Source organism: Anneissia japonica, unplaced genomic scaffold (assembly GCF_011630105.1).
Source record: "Anneissia japonica isolate Jap-2015-1 unplaced genomic scaffold, ASM1163010v1 scaffold287874_len187830_cov192, whole genome shotgun sequence".
NCBI classification, from domain to species: Eukaryota; Metazoa; Echinodermata; class Crinoidea; order Comatulida; family Comatulidae; genus Anneissia; species Anneissia japonica.
The window spans coordinates 137,174-149,841 of NW_022727533.1; the positions used below are offsets into that span (position 1 = coordinate 137,174).

General features: G+C 33.5%; 1 protein-coding gene across 1 annotated transcript in view; it reads left to right on the forward strand.

Moving 5' to 3' along the window:
- LOC117113768 (tetraspanin-36-like) overlaps positions 1 to 12,668 on the forward strand; it is a 63,336-nt gene that overhangs the window by 39,990 nt on the left and 10,678 nt on the right. The window contains exon 3 of the mRNA XM_033257202.1: positions 9,401 to 9,475. Coding sequence (XP_033113093.1) covers positions 9,401 to 9,475 — 75 coding nt within the window. The remainder of the gene's footprint in view (positions 1 to 9,400; positions 9,476 to 12,668) is intronic.

A 12,668-nucleotide genomic window follows, 5' to 3' on the forward strand; every position in this document is an offset into this window, starting at 1 on the left:
GCTCAGTAGTTATTAATGCTGACAGGGCCCGGCAATGTAATATTAGTTATATGGTATTGGCCCTAATTTAATTGATGGTGTAAGTTCACGTGCTGCCTAGGTCTATGTCTTGTGTTAATATTTTTAATGTAATTCTTTTTTATGCTTTGAGGTAGTAATTTTATTTTTAAATACAAAACCTAGGAGACCGTAGCATGATCAATCATTATCCAACAAAACATTATTTTTGTTAATGCATGCCATTACGATTCATATCAGAATAAACAGTTTTTTTTTTCATTTCTTTTTAGTTCCACAAAATGTAGGACATGGGCAACTGAAAGGAACTCAACTCAACTTGACTCATGTCGACAAATTTGCGCGACTGTCAGTTCCTTTCAGGTGCTTTCAGTTCCTTTCAATTGAGTTCGTATCCGAAAAGACTTTGTCGCACCTCCAGAACCATAGGTTCAACCAGTGCCGATATTATGGTTGTAGGACATTCTACTTGATACTGGGGTGGTGTTTGGGTACAATAAATTTGATATAAGTTATTGAAATATCATAAAATGGAGAAACCGGGTATTTCCATCACTTTTCAATAATGTATAATTGACTAGGAATGCTCCTTTTACGCTGCTGCGCAGTAAAAAAGCAAAACCTCCCCATGTTGTAATTTTTCTCTGAAAATTGATGGGTAGTAGTTTGAAACCAATCAGTCTTACCAAACTTTAGTTATCGTGGTAACAAACAATTCTCTACACCAATGTCAACAACATGAAGAATATTACAATTTCAAATAAATTAGAAGTTTTTACGGAAATTATTATGATATTTACCGTAAATTTCCTCATTAGTGATATATTAATTGTGCCAAAAAACAATAGGCTTTGTCTCCATCTAGACTTACTATACTTTAGTTATAGCGTAAATTTCTTGATCAATGAAATATTACTTACGCAAATGAGCAATCAGCATATTATTCACACACCTACCACAAACAAAAGACTTTTTCACTTTAATTGTGCAAAGTTTTACACCAGACTTACCAAACTTTAGTTATCGTGGTAACTAGCCTATATTACCTAATTAGTGAAATATTAATTATGCAAATGAGCAATTAGCATATTCATACACGTACAAAAAACAATATGCTGTCTTCTTACTACCATCTTGTATTCTGCCAAGTTTTAAATCAATGAGACTTGACCAAACTTCAGTTATCGTGATAATTAGCCTAAATTACCTGATTAGTAAAATAATTATTATGCAAATGAACAATTAGCATATTCACATATGTACTAAAAACAATAGGCCTCGTCTTCTTATTACTATCTTATATTCTGCCAAATTTGAAAGCAATTGGAATTAGCAAACTTTATTTATCGTGAAAACTAGCCTAAATTACTGGATTAGTAAAATATTAATTATGCAAATTAGCAATTAACACACACGTACTAAAGACAACAGACTCCGTCTTCTTATACCATCTTGCATTCTATCAAGTTGAAACCAATCGGACTTACCAAACTTGAGTTATCTTGCTCAAACAATTTATTCAACAACATCGACAACGACAACGACGACAACAGCATAAAGAAGAACATGGAAAAAATCAATAGCCCCCCCCCCACCCCTGGAGCTTCACTCCTTTGGAGGCTATAAATAAAACAGTAATATTATTATTGATAATAATAATTATTATTATTATTTAATTATTACTATTATTATTAATGTATAATTTAATATTTTTGCAATTGTGCCTCGTATTGAATTTCCAAAAGGGCTTATAAATATGAACCCGGTTCCATGAATCTATCTATGAATCTATAAATTTACCAGCCGTTACATATTTTCGTCAAACAACACCTTAGTATATATTATCTCTTTCTCCAAGAAATCATGCTTTCTAAGCTATGTATCCTATTAAGTCTACTTCTGTTTATCGTGCATAATTCGATTCCAGTTCTTCTATCCGTTGATTTTCGCGCCGCATCTTTAGGCTGTTACGAACAAGTGCAAACATTCAATCACAAAGTGGTAGCTTTTACTACTAAGAAATGAGAATTTCAAACTAAGCAATGATCAAGCGCAGCTACCAAAGAACGTAAGTGAAATATCTATAAAACACAGTGAGCATGAGTTTGGAAATGCTAAACAGACAGTCAGCATGTACACTGAGTGAGTAACGTTGTCGAGCCATCTCGAGTATGCGCAGTTACCAAAACGACGTCTGAGGAACCAAATAGCGTCTGCGAAGTGGGGTGTGAAATAGAAATGAGAAAATTCGAACTTTTTATGCAATATTTGAGCATGTGCAACTCAGTTAAAGCGATCAGGCTATGAAGATGGAAAATAATAACTCCGGTCGATAAGCCTCTATTGTGGCTATGGCTTACTTTAGTTCATTTATGACCAATCAATCAAATTTATTTTTACTTGCAATTTAAGTAAATAACCTACGTTTTGAATTTGAATTATATTTTTAAGAAATTAGAACTAAATTTTGGAAAATTTGAACTACGTTTTGAAAAATTAGAACTTCATTTTGGGAAACTAGATCTACATTTTGAGATATTTACACGTTTTGATAAATTAGACATTGTATTTTGCAATTACATTTTGATTTTAACATGGACTTTTGCTGCGTATGGCACCCCCTAGAAATTCAAATACTGTAAATGTAGTTGCATCTACAATGGAGAGAATTGAGTGACCGAGTAGTCAGAGCCATACCGGTATATTTAAAAAGTTGCGACATTTCGCTCCTCGGTTTGCGAAAGTCACGTGGTACACACCGTTCATTGTGTGTCCAAATTATCAATATGAAGAGATGCAAAATATATGAGTTTAGGGTATATTACACAGTATTTTCACATGTTTAATTGTGTTTATGATGTAATTAAATAATTGAAAACTATTTAGCATCAAAAGCCTATTTTAATCTAATGACTGAAAAGACCTGCCTTTCTTGTCAAAGAAGTTATGTTTTGCTCTTTACTTTAGACCAAAATAATATCAGTTTATATGGTTCGGTCCACTTTACCTATACACTTTTAATATAGCCTATAAATGATAATAATAAAATTAATTGTATAAGATTTGTATAGGGCTAAATTCAATTTTAAAGAACATCAATCTAGATACTTCATTATTTTACAGGATCATTGAAATTGGTGATTTAGTAACACAATAATTAATAATGAATAATAATAATAATAATAATAATAATAATAATAATAATAATAATAATCATTTCGGCATTAATTAACTTGGTCTAGTCACAGTATGTAACTCAAGTTCAAATAACATTTACATTACTCGTGCAGCTCAATCAAATATTATGTCATTTTAAACGACCCATTAGCATTAGAATGGTAACATCAATGTATTTTTTAAAATCAGACAGCGACGTTCTCTCAGAAGTTGTTTTGTAGACGTTTATCTGTTGATGACCTTTTGACCTCCTGAATTCTGCAATAGGAGATTTTCGAGTCGATTTATTCGAGACGGCCCGAGTGGAGTTTCATGTAAATGTTTCGTACGGGAAAAAAATCGCTTCCAGGGCAAGATCTCTAAACCAAATACCATTTTATATTTTTTTTTTATGAATAACAAAATAATTGAATTATTCAATAATCTAACAATATTAACAGTTTTAAGACAAAGTACAAAAAAAAAACGATTAAAAAGTGATATTAAATATCATATACTTATTTTATCTTTTTGTAAACATTGTGTTCTTGTAATGTAGTATTCAATAATATTTATAACTTATATAATTGTATATCATTGAAACCCATCACCTGCTGTCTCAACTTGGTTTCAACTTAGCTTGACACTTATAAATGGGTTTACTAACTATTGATATATCATTGGTCATTCTAAAGTGACAAGCGTTCACCCCTGGACAATTCGACATTAATTTACAATAATATTATTGAACTTTAATATTTCAGCCACTAATATAAAAAGTAGTGCCGATAGACCTCTTTCCAAGTTTACATAGTTTGATCGGAATTGTTGTTTATTATACATTTTGCGTTTTTATAAAGTGCTTTTACCCATTTCATAAAAACCCTTAGACAAGGGCATCCTTGTCTAAGACCTCTTTCCAAGTTTACATAGTTTGATCGGGAATTGTTGTTTATTATACATTTTGCGTTTTTATAAAGTGCTTTTACCCATTTCATAAAAACCCTTAGACAAGGGCATCCTTGTCTAAGACCTCTTTCCAAGTTTACATAGTTTGATCGGAAATTGTTGTTTATTGTACATTTTGTGTTTTTATAAAGTGTTTTTACCCATTTCATAAAATATTTACCTAAGTTACATTCATGTAATACAGCAAACATAAATTACCTTTCGACACAGTTGAAGTATTTTTCAAAGTCGATAAACAGAATTTCAATAATTAGGTTATCATAGTGAGTTATAAAAAACTAAAACTAAAAATGGTTTAATTATTAGATTACCTAGATTATATAACAATCTTAGCAAAGAAGATAATTCCATTTTTATATTTTATAATAGTGTAGGAGTATATAAAAAGATCACATTTATTTTACATATACTAGAGTAAGTTTTGTTGTCTTTATTGTGACTTTGTTAATATTTTTTTCTATTTATAATGTATCAGTATTTTTTTATTCCATTCTGTAGGTGGCGGGCCACCCGCTGTTGAATGCGAATTAAAATAAAATATAAAAAAAATAAAATAAAACTAGACTTACTATGTCTGATTGAACAACAGAACATGAGCTTCTCCCCCATTGCTTTAGTGACAAATGGAGTTTGAAATTGCAACAAAAAGAAAAGTCGTTGAAAGGTATAAAGTAAAAAAAACACGGAAAACCAAAATAATTTTAATGGAATGGAAAAAATGAAGTGAAAAAAAAAAACGAAAACTAAGTTCACTTCGACGTTATTAGTGGGACTTGAACTATGGCTGCAATTCAATTCAATTCAATTCATTTATTCGCCTCAACAGATTACAAAAAGAACACACCAAAAAGACAGACAAAAAGGTAATAGCGAGATACATTGTAACTCATAACCATTGCGCGCCACATGAGCCGACCTTGAATAGGAAAGTGCACTTTCAGTTCATAGCGATTCTATGACTGAAAGCAAAAACTGTTCAGCATATCACGGTAGTTTTCAGTTTAACCTAGCTGTATCTGGTTTAAATTGCGTTTAAATAATTTAATCAATGGTCAACAAAAAATCTTTAAATAGTCCTCATATCCACACCCTACGGCGGATCGTCACCAAAATTGGATCATTTCTTCATTTCACCACGAAAAACTATTCTGCAAAGTTTTATTTTTATCCATTTATAACTGGAACGTAAGCAATTTAAATGACACTCAAATTTACACCCTAACCTGGATCTTCCCCTACACGTAATAATATCTTCCTTGTAACTTGGGTTTTCCTGAAAGTTTCATTCGGATCAGTTGACCCGTTTTTGAAATATCTGGTCTGGGACGTTTTCTTTTCAATGGTCCTCATATTCACACATTACGCCGGATCGTCACCTTTATAAACTATTATGGAAAGTTTCATTTACACGCAATGAAAACTTTTCATAGATATTTACGTCTGGGATCTCAAAAATTTAATTGACCCTCCGGTTTACACCCTTGACTGAATCGTCGCCAACACATAATACTATCTTCCTTGTAACTTAGTTACACTTTTCCGAATGTTTCATCCAGATCAGTTGATCCGTTTTCGAAATATGTGGTCTGGGACGTTTTCCTTTCCATGGTCCTTCGATCTACGCCCTACTCCGGATCGTCACTAAAATTTAATCTTTTTTTTTTACTCAACCTTGACAAACTGTTATACAAGGTTTAAATTATACCCATTGATTTTTTAAAAGAGATAGTTAGGTCTGGGTCCTCAAGAATTGAAATGACCCTCCAATTTACACCCTTGACTGATTCGTCGCCAGCACACAATAATTTCTTCCTTGAAACTTGGTTTAACTTTTTCCGAATGTTTCATTCAGATCAGTTGATCCGTTTTGAAATATGTGGTCTGGGACGTTTTCCTTTCAATGGTCAGATCCACACCATACTGCGGATCGTCACTAAAATGTTATCATTGTTTTACAAGACCTTTACAAAGTATTATAGAATGTTTCATTTAGACCCATAGGTTTTTTTAAAGAGATGTTTACGTCCTCAAAAATTTAAAAGACCTTCCAATTTACACCCTCCATTGGATCGTCACTGACACATAGCAATTTCTTAATTGTATCTTGATTAAACTTTTCCGTAAGTTTCATCCACATCAACTGACCGGTTTTTTAAATACCCGGTGTAGACTGTTTGACCTTAAATCATTTTAATTGGTCCTCACACGCACACCCCGCCATAGATTGACACTAAATATTAGGAGGCACATCTTTGATATATGGCCTATGCTTCGGCAAAACACGGAAAAATTCTAAGCATGGGAAGTGACCAAAATGACGGCCAGAAAAAAACAGTGCAAAAAAATATGAAAAATATATGAAGAAAAAAGAAGAAAAAAGTTGCCAACTTAGAAACCAGGGTGCAGGCTGTCCGGATAGATTAGAATCTATATCAAAATACACAAAACAAGAAATCCTCATGGTTAATGGTTAAAATTGACAAGATTTTATTTCTACGAAGTAACACATGTAGGCATCTAATACCCATTCTAAGAATGGAAAAAATTCTGTTTTATTTTTGTTATTTCTAAGTGCATGACATCATTTTAATTTTTAAAGGTACCTTTTAAAAGGCAGGTTATTTCTTTTTCTAATATTTCTTTTTATCCTTATTACCCTCCCCTTTTTCATTTTTTCCAAATTTTATTGAGTATTATTTTATTTCTACTTTGCACAAATCCTACGTTATTCGCCAGGATCCTAGGGTTTTGTGCATTTGTTTGTTTATTTATTTAATTATTTTAATTATATCTTGGATGTATAAATTATTATTAGTTTTAATCTTATTTCTCTTAGCCATTCTGGCACTGCAAACTTGCAGTGCCAGGATGATTAAGAGAAGTAAGATTAAAACTAATAATGTAGAAAGGCACTATTTGAAATATGTACTCTTAGTGAAGAGATCCAAGAAGACTATGTTGATGTATAAATCATCATTTAAATAACTGCAATTAAATTTCCATGTACCAAGACCTCTAGGAAGGGAATCTATCTCTAATTTAATAAATATAGCTAGGTGGTCGGTCATGATGGCCGGCCTTATATCTGCTTTTTTTATTTGGTTATGTTGGATTAGCGTGCTACTTATTAACCACTTATCTAGACAGCGGTATATTTCATTTTTTCTTCTACATGTAAATTGCAATTTGTCTGCATTCTTTGCCCGCAAGACATCTTCTAAACATAATAGTTTATTAAGTAATTTTAAACGTTTGACTGACCAGTCTTGAAGGGTGCTTTTTGAGCTTCCATTTTGATCCATTGCATCGTTCAATACACAGTTTAAATTTCAACATATCATAATTGATTCGTTGTTTAATGTGGATTCAGAGATCCATTGTTTAGTCGAATTAAAGAAAATTGATCTTAGTTTACTATCGTTCGGCGCATACAAATGGATAATGGAGAACAAAAAATCATTTTTTCTTGACATTAATTAAAATTCTTCTACCTGTTTCATCTTTCATTGTATCTATTAATTCATATTAAAACAATTTTTCTATGAGTATACACAACCCCATGCTATATAAGTTACCGAATGCATGATATGAGTCGCCTTCCCAAAGCCAATCATTTTTTGAAATTACATCTGTAGTTAAATGAGTTTCTTGAAGCAGGATAATATCCGCTTTCTTATTCTCTAACTACTTACATATATTAAGTTGATTATTCCTATTTCTTAAACTCTTACGTTAAGTGAAATACATTGTACCTTTTGTTTTGATTGGTTATAGTTTTTTTTAAACTTTTGATTTTGTAACTACTTTCTAACATGATTATCAAGTTAAACTAAGGCATAAACAGAATATAACTAAACCTTTTGAAATTACTTTACTGTAAATTTTTTAAACAGAACCTAACCAAAACGTGTTCAATAGCACTGTACAATATTAACATATAACCTTACTTTCTTGGTGATTTTTTCATTTATTTTGTAACCATTACATATTTTATTACTTGATTACTTAATTATAACTAACAATGAATATGAAAGTACTGTAGTCCTAATATAACAAATCGTTTATGTATATATATTTACAGTAGGACATTAGAAACTCACGATTTTTTATCCGGATTCCGGACGGGATCCGGGCTCCGGACGGGATCCGGGCTTGATATGAACGTAACATAAAAGGGTTCGACTCTACTAACATCTGAGAAACCTGGACTTAGTCAATTGTATAATATGTGTAATCCAGTAGTTAGTAGATGCTGAATAAAGCTTGCAGCATATTGTTATTAAAGGAACTGATGTGATCTTATTGAAAGTGCTCATTCTAACACATCAACCATTTACATATTGCATTTGGATCGAACCAGAGCTACAACCCCATCCTCACCAACCAACCACAATATTAAATTATTTAAATCGAAAAGATGTGGAATGTAGTATTTGAAGATTGTTTTAAATAACTATTTTTATTGTTAAGCAATGTATTTTATGAAGTATGTTCTATATATGACTATTTTAAAATTTTTATTCTGTTAATTTTTTTTTTTTTTTTTTGTATTGTACATGTGAAAAGTACATATTTTCATTGTATTTTATTGTGTGGGACCATTGTATAAAACGGATTTTAATATCGGCTAGGTAAATAAGTCTTAAATAAAAAAAAAGAAATATATAAATCGAGATTACCTTTGCAAGTGGGGACTTCTTTTTAAAATGAATAATGCAGTAAATATTTGGAATTGTTACTAAAACCGTATTGAACAACTGAAGACGTGTTTCAATCATGGTATTCGAAATTCTGTTGAAATTCTTCTTAAAACTCAGAAAAAACCCAATTAGAAAAAAAATAATATAATGATGATCAAAACATGCCGACGACAGTTTGTTGAACATCTTCCAGGTTGGAATTCTGTCAGACACCTTTTTCATACTACTGAAAAAAAGAACTTCTCGTTGAAGGGCTACTTGGTAAACTTATTTAGTTTTCTACTACGGGCTCTGGCCATAGTGACTCGAAGGAGGACTTTACTCACATGACTCATGAAGCTAATAATTCTGTGTAGTTCACATTGGAATGTTTTTAGAAGTGTAATAAGCACTCACAGAAACCGTGATGAAGATCTAAAACTATCATATATTTAATTTTATATCATATTTTTAACTCTATACTCAACTAAATATGTTTTCATTTCTGTCACTAACTACTTTGATTAGTAATTCCGTTGGTTATACGATAAGCTAATATGATGTTCTGTATATTTCAGTTCTTTGTATTCCTGCTTGTATTAGTAGTGTCTGAATTGGTTGGTGGATCTGTCGCTGTAGTTTACAAAGAAAAGGTACTGGTAATATAATTTTATCATTATCATCATCATCGTCATCGTCGTCGTCATTGTCATCGTCATCGTCATCATCATCATCATCATCATCATCATCATTATCATTATCATTATTATTATTATTATTACATATTTTATTATTATCATTAATTGCTGTTATTGTTATTCTTAATGTTGTTGCAATTTCCTTTGTCATTGCTGTTGTCGGTAAATATAGATGATCTTTTACAACAAAGATTCTACAAACAAGGACAAATTAAATTAAATAAAACTGAAATCCATTCCATGGTATATTTTAATAGCTTACAACTCCTGCTCTACTGCTGCTGCATATTTTTTTCGTTACTTCTGCTTGTCTTTATTTTTTGAACGGTTTTCAGTAACACCAAATGATAAATAGTTTTCACAAATTACCATTCTCTGATTTACTTTAACAACACGCACCTGAATTTTCTGATCCTTGGAATATTTCAATTATTTACCCAAAATACATTGGCCCTTAACATTGAATCGATCCTTAAAAAAAATATTAACTCTGAAGTCACCTTTTTCCCTCTGTCTATTGTTTATTTTCATTTAATGTTGGTAAACATTCTTTTATCCATCTGTACCAAAATGTCGCATTAATGCATTAATTGCACCACTTATATTGGCTAAAAATGGTTGAAAGGTCCTACTTTTTCCTCTGTCCATACACTACCGAAATTGTACTTATGCAGACTTTGCCAGTTTAAGTCTTAGCACATAATGGTGGTAGATCTAACCATATTTTAATAAACTACCTTGGTTTTAGTAGCTACAAATCGCAACGTGACTTTCTATAGTTCTAGAGTTTTATCTCAGCTGCATAAGCTTCACTTGAAGAATCACAAAATACTTGTAGTTGTAGGTCTTTTTCACATTTGGACACAAAAATAAAAAAAAAATTTATTAATCCAAATTTATTTTGTTAGGCTTCCTGAGTACTGGAGGTTGAGATTGAAATTTATCCGATTCATTCCAAGTCAAACCTAAATTGTTTGTTGATAGCAATTTATTTAATGTGATATTCATAGAGATGGCCATATGCTCACTTGGAGTTAAGCACAGTGTCAAATACAAGCGGAAATTTGTTCAATGCATTAGTACCTTTCTAGGATACCCTAATACATTTGGATGGATTTATTGGGTTTATTTCATAAATCGATGCATATAGGTGTAACTTGCTCATACAATTCTATTTGCAATTACATTTTAGATATGTCGCACATTATGCAATTGGGTTTTTTTTTCTAAATATTGCCAACACATTTCAAAAACTTCATTAAGTATTCCTGGACCTAGTTTTAGCAATGGAATCTTCACCCCTTCGAAAGCCAGGAAAAGTAAAAGGACCTGCCAAAAATCTTCGCCAAATCATTCTCCTACACACTATCAGGAAGTGCATATCTATAGTTGCACTTGAGATAATTAGGGACTAGATCAAAACATTTCTACCTCCCAGTCAAAGGCTTTAGGTTCAGTAAAAGCACGGGTGATCTCGTTTTCACTCACCGGTGGCTAGCGGCAAAAGAAGCGAAGGAAGAAATCAGCAAATCTTACACCGGATAGCTCTTCAACAGCTGTGGCGGCGCAAGGATTTCCCCGACGGGGGTTCCAAGGTCCCCGACAGGTGGGGCTGATATCCCTGACAAGAAAAAAGTGGTCCAGGGGACGTTGCCCCCCCCCCCGAAAATATGACAATTTAGGGGTTTTAAAGGCTTATTTAATCGATTTCAGAGTCTATGTACAAAATACAAATAATTTTTTAGAATTGTTTTTCTCCCCCGAATATGTTTTCCTCGACTGGGGGGGGGGGAGCTGTAGCCCTGCCTAGCCTCCCCCCCCCTCCCCTGTAGCGCCGCCACTGCTCTTTAAGACTGGACGAAAGTAGAGTTGTGTCGTTTGCGTATCTCTTGAATTTGCAATCACTATAGTTAGGTAATGCGTTCACTAATTTACTCACGTACAGAAAAGTACAGGTACAGGTCCCCGGCGGGGGCCGATGCCCCCGACGAGGGGTCAGATTTCCCCGACGAAAGCGAAGTGGGCGTAGTCGAAGGGAAGCCCCCGAAAATTTTGACAATTTAGGGGTTTCAAAGGCGTATTTAATCGATTTTACAGTCTACTAATATGTAGAAAATGCACACAATTTTTTTTCCGACGAATTGTGCTTTTTCTCCCTGACGGGGGTGGGGGAAGCTCTCCCAGACGAGGGGCTCTTTTACTGACGATCTACTTTTTTACGAACTTGCACTAGGATTGATTGAAGCGAATTTAGTTTTAGTCACGATAACTAAGTTATTTGGTCAGAGACTATCCTTTAACTATACATGGCCGGCGGAAGCGGGGGGGGGGGGGGGGGGGGGCCGGGCCCCCGAGAAAAAGATTTTTGTATGGCTGCTGAGAAAGTTTACCTTACCGTTTTCATGAGGGGGTAAACCTTGAATTTTGAAGAACAAAGTCATTAGACACCTAGCTCAAAAGTCGAGAAAGGTCATTTCCCGCCATCTAGAAATCAAAATATTCCCGGGGGAGGAATGTTGACCCCACCACCTAGATTTGATTCCAGATCTGCATGATTCATATTCCCATTCATCTTATAAGCAGTGGCGTAAAAGGCGGGGGCCAGGGGGACAGACTGCCCCCCCCCCCCGACGGTTTTTACCGGGCTGACCAAGCCGTCGTACCAGGCTGGGTAAGAAGAGAAAAGAAAGAGGAGAGAGGGAGGGAAAGATAAATAAGGGGAAAGAAAAAGAAAGGAAAAAGAAAAAGAGAAGAGAAAAATAAAGACAAGAATAAAAAGGAAGATATAATGAACAGATATCACAATACCCCGGCCTGCAACCCCTTCTCCACTTCAAAAAGTGTCCGTATCGCATTTGATCTAAGCCGCCAGGTATTCTTCGCAGTGGTGTAACTACCGGGGAACAAGGGGAAAATATCCATCTGTGGAAAATCTTTCCCCATTGAATGCCTTTTCACCCGGGAAAGTGCCTGAAAATCTCAAATTTTAAATCGTATATTTTGTTGAGGAAGGCCAATTTCCTCTAAAAATTGCACATTTTAGGGAGTTTTGATCAATTCCGACGAAATTAGAAAACAACATTTTTCGCGCGCTACGCGCGCATTTTTTATGGTTAAAGCTTGTGCTTGCTCTCCTTTGCCTTATAAA